The sequence below is a fragment of the Delphinapterus leucas genome, chromosome 10 (assembly GCF_059928025.1).
Source record: "Delphinapterus leucas isolate spDelLeu-1000000601 "Yukka" chromosome 10, BTC_Dleu_Yukka2, whole genome shotgun sequence".
In the NCBI taxonomy this organism is placed as follows: domain Eukaryota; kingdom Metazoa; phylum Chordata; class Mammalia; order Artiodactyla; family Monodontidae; genus Delphinapterus; species Delphinapterus leucas.
Genome location: NC_143138.1, coordinates 23,279,749 through 23,288,663, shown reverse-complemented (window position 1 = coordinate 23,288,663; position 8,915 = coordinate 23,279,749). Strand labels below are relative to the sequence as shown.

The 8,915-nt window shown below is 53.1% G+C and overlaps 2 protein-coding genes across 10 annotated transcripts; one reads left to right on the top strand and one right to left on the bottom strand.

Annotated features, from left to right (window-relative positions):
* Positions 1–792: 792 nt before the first annotated feature.
* On the bottom strand, positions 793–4,858 carry CSNK2B (casein kinase 2 beta). 2 transcript variants are annotated; one of them, XM_022566222.3, is made up of 7 exons: positions 4,726–4,857; positions 4,037–4,119; positions 3,209–3,311; positions 2,537–2,652; positions 2,013–2,088; positions 1,676–1,865; positions 793–1,022 (listed from the first exon to the last, which is right to left on the bottom strand). In XM_022566222.3, exons 2-7 carry the CDS (start codon positions 4,106–4,108, stop codon positions 932–934), a joined length of 648 nt encoding a protein of 215 aa, XP_022421930.1. In that variant the 5' UTR covers positions 4,109–4,119; positions 4,726–4,857; the 3' UTR covers positions 793–931. The 2 variants fall into 2 exon arrangements, with proteins under 2 accessions (XP_022421930.1, XP_089774702.1); XM_089918576.1 differs by lacking the exon at positions 1,676–1,865 and having other exon boundaries at positions 4,726–4,858.
* Positions 4,859–5,108: 250 nt separating this feature from the next.
* Positions 5,109–8,488, top strand: GPANK1 (G-patch domain and ankyrin repeats 1). 8 transcript variants are annotated; one of them, XM_089918571.1, is made up of 5 exons: positions 5,109–5,382; positions 5,532–5,591; positions 5,968–6,121; positions 6,396–7,109; positions 7,862–8,488. In XM_089918571.1, exons 4-5 carry the CDS (start codon positions 6,499–6,501, stop codon positions 8,304–8,306), a joined length of 1,056 nt encoding a protein of 351 aa, XP_089774697.1. In that variant the 5' UTR covers positions 5,109–5,382; positions 5,532–5,591; positions 5,968–6,121; positions 6,396–6,498; the 3' UTR covers positions 8,307–8,488. The 8 variants fall into 8 exon arrangements, with proteins under 8 accessions (XP_089774697.1, XP_089774696.1, XP_022421972.1 ...); XM_089918570.1 differs by having other exon boundaries at positions 5,950–6,121; XM_022566264.3 differs by lacking the exon at positions 5,532–5,591.
* Positions 8,489–8,915: the final 427 nt, after the last annotated feature.

Below are 8,915 nucleotides of genomic sequence, written 5' to 3'. Positions count from 1 at the left end.
TGTGACCATGCTCCTTGAGCCTGAACTGCAGGGTAGTTTTGACAGGCAGTCTGAGCAGGAGCTACCGCAGGTACAGAGCTGTATTCCTGACTGGGGGAGGAAGCTATTAACTTGGCAGGAGGGACATGTCCTCACCCACCAGGTCTGGTTCCTGAATGTGGGAGCAGTAGCCCAGACAGGGGCAATACCTGGGCCCCAATCCAGCAGTCTACCTCTGTCCTGCGTGCCTTTCAAGGGTGCATGGATGTTTCCTTCTCTGGTACCATCTGCTATCCTTCCCACACAATAGGGTCAGTCCCTATTGTTCTGGGAGAAACCTGAGCCCGGAAGCCAGTGCCCCCCATCCTTCTGAGATGCGCATGTCTCAGCTCCCCAGCAGGGGGCAGGCAGACACCACACAACAGCAGTTCTGGACCCTGCCCCTCCTTTCCCCACCCCTTACAGTTGTTTATTTTGGGACCACTTTCCCTGTAAAACCCAAACTCAAAGTGTTGTTGACTGCACTCCCTAGAGTATAAACAGACGACCACAGGTGGCCCAAAAAGAATATTTCTCTAATCTTTGAAATTTGATTTTTGAGTCTTTTGTGATCTTTGCACATCCCCACACCCAATTCTACAACTCCACTTTACTACTAAAAACATCACCCAAATCCACTGGGCACAAATCTGTGCTGGATTTCAAGCTGAGGAGGGTGGGCGGGGCCAGGAGAGCTCCTGGGGTTCAGCACACCATTACCCTCCCTTCCCCAACCCCAAGCACCAGCAAATCAGCCCAGCAAATCAGCCCACGGCCTTTTCTTCCACTTTATTTCATATTCCCACCACAATAATGACTCCTTTAATTTAAACTAAAAACCATAGAGGGTTCATGAAAGGGTGGCAGCAAAGGAATGAAAGTGTCAAAGACTGGGGACAGGTGGGGTGGGGAATCAGCGAATCGTCTTGACTGGACTCTTGAAGTTGCTGGCCGCTTGGAGCTGCAGCTGGTAGGCCATCGGATGGATCTTGAAACCGTAGAGCCTGGGTCAGGGCAGAGGTCAGAGAGGCAGCAGCGTGAGCCCCATCCTGGCCCTGCCTGTGGCCAGCATTCCTGCCTCCCCACCCCAGCTCCTTCATGGGCCTGCTCAGTACTGAAGGGCAGAGGCTCCCAAACTTCTTCTCTCAAGAATATTTGGAAATTTATTTTAAATATCCATTAAAACTCAAATTCTAGGACGTACACGTGTGTACACACGCACAAGCACACACATCAGTACTTGTTTCAATATAAAGCTGAATTTTCCTTCTCTACACAAGAGTAAAAATGATACTCCAGGAAGATAAACCACACTTGAACCGTGGCTCTGAGGATTTCCTGGCAGAAGGTTGAACACCCAAGAAGACAACAAGGTTAGCTACTGTTTAAATGTTGCTTCAAGTGACAAACATTACTTTAAGCGATTCATACATTTAAAAACACACTGTCAGGCATGTCACTATCCCCACTTCACGGATAACGGAACTGAGGCATACATGATCACACAACTTTCCCAAGGTCACTCAGCAGGGAAAAGCCCTGGCTTTGGGAGAAGTAGGTGTCAAGAACAGACCATGCCCTGTCCTTGTCCTCCCTTCTTTCTGGGGGACCCCGGCCCTTTCCTTTGACCCTTGGTGACTCTGTCCCTGCTCCCCACCTGGGCACAAACTGGTTGGCGGGCCTCTTGGGCCGGTACTCGGGGTGCACCATGAAGAGCATGTGAGGGAAACCGGTGCCGAAGTAGGCGCCATCCGTGTGGTGGTGCCTCGATGACTTGGGTGTGTACACGTCCATGCACTTGGGGCAGTAGAGCTTCACCATGGCCTCACCTGGGATGTCCGAAAGGCCTGGGAGACAGCCAGACTCAGCAGGCCAGGTAACCCAAGCCTGCCCAACCTCCCTCCTGGACTCAGGCCCCAACTTGCTGAGCCCCAACTCCTTCCCAGTGGACCTGCCATTTTATGTGGCCCTTCTTTCCCTTTTCCAGCACTCACCGATGGGAAGCATTGGCTGGTTCTCACAGTACACACGGGGACAGTAGCCAAAGTCTCCCTGCTGGTACTTTTCCAACTGCAGTGAATAAAATGGAAAGGGTTGCTGGATAGGTATGAAGAGAAGAGGCAACCCCCTCGTCAGCCCAACCCACATCACTCTGTCCCCAACTCCTCCTGTCTCTCGCTGTCCAGAGGCCCCTTTTCTGGCTCAGATGGGCCCTCAAGACTCCTCTGCTTCCCTTCCTCCAGTTAGGCAGGCTGCAGACCATCAGAGCCATTCGCTGCTTATTCTCTGAGGAAGAGGCAGTCTACAACTTCCTGCCCAAGGTCACATCTCCCTCCCTGAAAACACCCCCTTTAGCACACCCTCAATCAGGTTTTAATCCCTAAGCCTAGGTTCTGGGGTTTATTTCCCTCTTCTAAGCTAGATTCCTTGACAAGGTTGAAACAAGTGACTTCTTGCTGCAGGAAACTGTTTCCCTTGTTGCCTGCGAAGGAGCCAAGTGGGAGTAGAGAGGCCTCACCATCTGGGCGATGCCACGGTTGGTGAGGATATAGCGGGCGTGGATCAATCCATAGAGCATTTCAGCTGCCTGCTCAATCAGGTCACTCTGGTTGGGGTTGTCCTCCAGCTCCTCATCTGAAACATGGCCCAACCAAATGCAACCACTTGTCTTACAGCTATTTTGGGTGCCCTGCCCACCCCCAGGGGCTGCTGGGCTACTCAGTTAGCCAGCACCCAACTCTGAGCCTCACCACACCCACGGCCTGGGCATTTGACCCAGAAACCTGGGCCTCTGACCCTTCCACCAACCCAAGGCAGCTCTGCCTTCTTTTCATCCCTCTCAGCCTCTGCTCCCTTCTCTCCCTCGATACATAAACGCAAAGATGTCTCCACAGAAGACAAAACTCTAGCCTGGAAGGTGTAAGGCAGGGAAAAGCAGCAGAAAATAAGACTCATGGAAAAATGGGCATTATGAAATAGTGCTAAGTTAACAGGATCAGAGTATGGGAACGAGTGGTGTTAAGTCACAAAACTAAGCAAGAGTGAGGTAGGGAATCAAAATGAAGTAGAAGACTTTGGGTTACGGGGGTCAGAGAACCAAAAGGAAATTTAGAAATTCAAGAAGCAGATAAACAGGATTTGAAAAGGAAAAAAAGCATACACACACAAAACAACCCTGAGGGTATCTCACCAGGCTCCAGGTCCAAGATCATGTCTAAAGCTTGTCGATAGTGAGGCACCTGCTCATTGAGTCCAGTGAGATTGAATTTGTCCTGGATATAATCTTCATCCACCTGTCGGGACATGAAGTCAAAAGGAAACCCATAGCAGAATCCTCAGCTTTGACCTGGGCAAGTTGCTCCAACTGGTGCCTTATCCTCAACACAACTGCTTCTGTTCCCTTTGTTCCGCACTCCCAACTCAGCAGAAGTACTTGAGTCTCTCTCCCCAGCTCACATGTACCGCCCACCCATAAAAGCTTCCGATTTTCTTTTCCAAGGATAAACAGGTACAGCAAACCCCGTCTTAGAGAGACATTCCTTTCATGATCCTAGTTCCTATTCCTGCTTCCCATCTCAGTTTTGGCCTCTCCTTAGGGCCAGCTGGCTCTCTGAGGAAGGTGGAGGCTCAACAGCTTGGATTCTGAAGGCAGTTACAATCCCTTATGTTAACACACAGCTCTGCACGTTACAGAACGTTTTAGTAGGAACTACTTTAGTCCTAACAGCCACAGAAGATAGGTACTACCACTACCAGTACCACTGTGGTAATAAAAAATAAAACACAGGTTGACATGTCCAACGTTATACTGCTGGAGAATGTCAGGGCTGACTTGGGGCCCCAGTCTCGCCCCTTCACCACAAGTTAGTGAGGGAGTTACTAAGGGGACTCTTCCTTGACGAGAAAGAGTTTTTACGTAAGCCTGTGAAAGAAATGTGTGGAAGCTGAATATATGGGAGAGTTTTTTATTTAGCCAGGTTATATGTGGAGATGGATAGGGGGTTTGAGAAGAACTCACTTCACAGAAGAATTCATTGCCACGAAGCCCACAGAACCAGGAAATCCAGGACACCTCCTCTGAGCTACTCATCTTCACGTAAGCTAATGAAAGAGGAGTGTAAGGGTAAGCTCTCCCTCCCTACCTCTGATATCCTCCCTCCTTCCACACTTTGCCCTCCAACCATGGAAGAATTTGGGGCAACCCTTTCTTAAAGGATCCGAACCTGGAGCACGTCTCTCTAGCTCCTCTTATTCACATCTCGGCCCCTTTTCTCTGAGACTAGATAAATTCTTTGGGGTCCCACCACTTGTGAGAAACCGACAGGTCTTGACCCACTAGTCCTACCCACATCCCTGACGCTCCCGAAGGCCAGGCCCCTCTCTCCTCCGTGTCAACTCCGGCAGGGCCCGCGGCTCAGGCTCCCTACCCGCGCAGGTCTCCGCGTGTTCCCGGCCCCATTCCCAAGGGTTCCGAAGTTTATCCTTTCCAAGCAAGAGCCGAGCCCCTCCTTTTCTCATGGCCTGGGGGTGGCCCTCAGGTCCCTTTCATGGGAGTCCCCACATCCCGCCTCCACCCTTTTGGCCACCTCTCCCTCCCTCGGTGCCGGACCAGGTCACTTCCTTCCCCACCCCCATATCAAGGCGGGGAGACCCCATGTGCCGCGCCCAGGGACGGGGGACACGGCGCGGGGACGACCCCAGACTCACCGACTGGACGGGGACTGGGACCGGGGGACGGGGGGGGAAAGGGGAGTTTCTGCTTCCAAGGAACCGCGGGGACCGCTGCAACGCACGGCGCGGACAAGACCGCGGTAGGCGAAGTGGGGTGGGGGGGGAGTGGAAATTGGGGAGGGTGGGGAGGAGGGCAACGCGCAAGTGCTTAGCGTCGGGAGCCGCGATGGACGCCGGGAAATGGAGTCCCCGGTAGGGAGAAACTGGCGAAACTAGGGAAAGCCGAACTACGAATCCCAGGATGACCCGCGCACGACCCTGGTGTCGCGAGGCCCCTGAGGGAGACGCTCGGGGGCGGGGCGCAGCAAGGGGCTGCTAGGCTCAACCGGAAGCGGAAAGTCAGTATCGCGTCTGGGCCACGGAGCCTGGGAAATATAGTCGTGTGATTCCCGGAACCGTGGGGTCGAGAAGGGCGGGGAGAGGAACACGGCTGCCGGTGTCGTTTCCTGCCGCTCCCCTCGCACAGCGAGCTTCAGGCCCCGGCGCGGCTACGCTTCCCAGGGCATTGACCTCATCCGCTCCAGCCAGTCTGGTCCTTATCGCCTGTCGGGCTCCTTGCCCAAGTCAGCCCGCCAAGGAGACCCCCGAAGGGGCCCATGCTTCACCCCGGGGTTTGGGCTCCGGAGGCGGGAGGTGAGGCCGGGTTCCGTGCTGACGGACCTGGGTAGGGTGTACTGGGCTGAACTGAACGGCGACAGAACCAGGAGTGCCCCGTGCGCTAACCTGAGGTGGCGCCAGCCATTCTGCTGCTTGTTCCCTTGTACTTCTGCATTTCCTCTTAGGGCTTGAACGGGGCTGCTGCAGGCGCTAAGTGTGACCTTCGAACCCAGGTCACAGTAATGGTGAGGGGCTGTGAGACGTTATTTCTTTTCACGGTTTCTGGGCATTCTCCACCTCAGGGCCTTTCTTAACCCCGAGAATGGTTTCCCAGGGACAGAAAATGAGCTCGGAGTGGGGGCCACCTTGAGGGAGGCGACGGGTATTGTGGGGGCGTTATGTAAAAGCAGCACACCAACCGACGGATCCTTCTCGGTCCTCGCGCTACTTGGGCACGTGCTGCGTTGCGGTATGCTATTGGAACGATTCCAAGGCGGGAAACAGCCCCGGCGCTTGCGCGCGCCTGCGCCCTCGAGTAACTGTCCCCCTTCAAGCCACGCATGCGTCTTTGTATCGTGTGACTCTGTCGATTCCTTTGCTTAGAGTAGTGCCATTTTGCAGTACGGAAGCTACAAAACAACACAGACTGGAACCTCTCCCTTAAATCTGCTTCCTGCTTCCGGAGAAGTGTCAAGTCTGTTTTTGTTTGAGAAGACGTTACCCGAAATAGGATCGAGGAAGATATAAAGAGCCAGGCTGATTGTTTTTCTTAACGGTATGTCTTACGTGGTGGTAAAGTAGCCTCAGAGAGGCTATTATTTATTGTTGATGAGGATGGGAGTGGGGGCGGAGCGCAGGACCTCTGGGCAGCTGTCTTATGGAGACTTCTTTGTTAACCTTTACTAAGGGGCATGGTCTGTTACTGTAGGATTTCCTGTTTTTCCACATGATCTATGGTCCTCAGGCCCTGCAGGGTCCTAGGTTGTGGGGTCACTTTTGGGTTAGGAGGGGATTTTTGACGCTAAGGATACTTTTCCTTCTCCCAGCAGGTGTCTGGAGGTGGCTCTGGTCACTGCAGGACCACCAGGGGCTTGGCTTCCTCGTCTCATCCTCCCCCTGCCTAGTCTCATTTTCCCAGATCTCCCAAAAGCCATGTCCGGGGCCACCCTCATTAACTTTACCCGAGCCACTGACCCCAGTGATCTCTGGAAAGATGGGCAGTTGCAGTCACAGCCTGAAGAGCTGAAGCCCACCCTGGATGGGGCTGCAGCCCGGGCTTTCTACGAAGCCTTGACTGGGGATGAGAGCAGCACTCGTGAACCCCAGAGGGCTCAGCCTGAGTCTGCCAGTAAGAGAAAGAGGAAGAGAAGAAGAATGATGAAGGAAGCTGCAGCAGGAGTATCAGGAGGACATGGACAAAGGAGATCCCTTGGGGCAGAGGACAAGATGACCCACCGGATACTGAGGGCAGCCCAGGAGGGGGATGTGGCAAAACTAAAAAGACTGTTGGATCCCCATGAGGCAGGGGGAGCTGGGGGGAATATCAACGCTCGAGATGCTTTCTGGTGGACCCCCCTGATGTGTGCGGCCCGAGCAGGCCAGGGGGCAGCTGTGCGCTATCTCCTGGGCCGTGGGGCTGCCTGGGTGGGGGTCTGCGAGCTGGGTGGCAGGGATGCTGCTCAGCTGGCAGAAGAAGCGGGCTTCCCTGAGGTGGCCCGCATGGTCAGAGAGGGCCCCAGAGAGACGAGGAGTCCAGAGAACCGGTGAGGGGAAGCCTTATCTTCCGTTGTGTTCTTTCCTTCCTAGCTACTCCACACTAGAGGCCCCAGAACAGAGCTGGAGGGTTGGTTCTCTTCCCTGTCCTCTAGTGTAGGCTAGTAAGGCAGTCTGGTTACGGACATGAGCTCCCTGGGTTTATTTTTTTGTATTTAAAAAATTTATATATTTATTTAGTTTTTAATTTTGTATTTTATTTTTTATTGAAGCATAGTTCATGTATAATACTGTATAAATTACAGCTATACAATATTAGTGATTCACAATTTTCAAAGGTTACAGTCCATTTAAAGTCATTATAAAATGCTTGCTATATTCCCGTGTTTACCCACTCCCTGGGTTTAAATCCTGACTACTTACTTGGGCGAGCAACCTAATGTCCATGTGCATCAGTTTCCTCATCTAAGAAATGGGGCAATAAGAGCACCTTTCTCAAAGGGTTGTTAGTAGTAAATGGGTTAATATATGTAAAGTGCTAGAACAGTGCTTGTAGCATAGTAAGCACTATACAAACATTAGCTATAGTAATTATTAATCCTCCCTCACCCAAGAGCCTTGTGAGGCCTTTTAACCTTCTCTTCTCCCAGCTATTCCCCTTTGGGTCCCTCGTTGCTAAGTGGGGAGGAAGGCAATTTGTTCCTCAGCAGAAATACTGGAAGGACCCTGTCCCACCCTGCCACCCACCTCTGAGGCCTAAACCCTTGCGCTGCCCTTAACCCTTTCTTTTTTTTCTCTGCAGGTCCCGATCCCCCTCCCCCCAGTACTGTGAGGCTTGTGATGCCCACTTCCAAGACTCTAACCACCGTACCTCCACTGCTCACCTGCTGTCATTGTCCCAGGATCTCCGGCCCCGCAACCTGCCCCTTGGGGTGCCTACCTCCAGCCCAGGCTTCAGGCTGCTGCTGAGGGGGGGCTGGGAGCCTGGAATGGGGCTGGGACCCCGGGGCGAGGGCCGTGCCAGTCCCATCCCCACTGTCCTCAAGAGGGACCAGGAAGGATTAGGCTACAGATCAGCACCCCAACCCCGAGTTACACATTTCCCAGCTCGGGATACACGGGCAGTGGCTGGGAGGGAGAGAGCCCCTAGGGTGACCACACTGAACTGGAAGGAGGCGAGAAGGCAGGAGGAGAAGGACAGGGCCTGGGAGCGGGATCTGAGGACATACATGAACCTTGAGTTCTGACCTTGGCAAGTTCTGACCCTGGTCTGCTGCTGAAGTCTGAACTTGGGCCCTTGACCTAGGCACTTGGGCTTCTACTTCCTGGGGCCTGCCCAGGTTCCAGACCTTCAGGTTTTGATCAGTGGACTCTGCCTTTGGGAGAAAAGAGGCTGAGAGTTGAGAAATAAATCAAGCTTTTCCCCCTCTTTGGTGTTTTATTCACTTTTCTGGAAGCTGTTGCAGGGAAGCCAAACAGGCTGGGGGCCACATGAAATTCTACCTGAGCCAGAAGAGGCAGCAGCTCTGCTAGGTGGTATGATAGGGTCACCTCCCTGCCAGTCTGGTTCGCTCCTAGTCCCAGCCGCTGCCCAGAGTGCCCCACCTATTTTTTCAATCCCTGAACCAGGAATTGCCCATCTCTATGCAAGTCTAACTTCCCTCAGAAGGCATCCCCTGCCCACTCCATCCCTTGCCCACTCAATTCAATCACTGATTTCACAAATAAAGTTCATATACTATGTGCTAAGAATAGGGAGTAAGAGACTTTCCCAGTCTTCAGGTTGCTCACAGCTGGAGACGGGATGTGATCAAATACAATGCATGGTGATAGAGGAGGTCAGGGAAGGCTCAGAG

Excerpts from the sequence above, each read along its gene's own strand:
- CSNK2B (XM_022566222.3), bottom strand. The coding sequence starts at position 4,108 with ATGAGTAGCTCAGAGGAGGTGTCCTGGATTTCCTGGTTCTGTGGGCTT. Across the intron at positions 1,866-2,012 it reads CCAGCCAATGCTTCCCATCG|GCCTTTCGGACATCCCAGGT; the intron begins GTGAGTGCTGGA and ends GCTGTCTCCCAG. Across the intron at positions 1,023-1,675 it reads GCCAACCAGTTTGTGCCCAG|GCTCTACGGTTTCAAGATCC; the intron begins GTGGGGAGCAGG and ends GCCCTGACCCAG.
- GPANK1 (XM_022566264.3), top strand. The coding sequence starts at position 6,499 with ATGTCCGGGGCCACCCTCATTAACTTTACCCGAGCCACTGACCCCAGT. Across the intron at positions 7,110-7,861 it reads ACGAGGAGTCCAGAGAACCG|GTCCCGATCCCCCTCCCCCC; the intron begins GTGAGGGGAAGC and ends TTTTCTCTGCAG.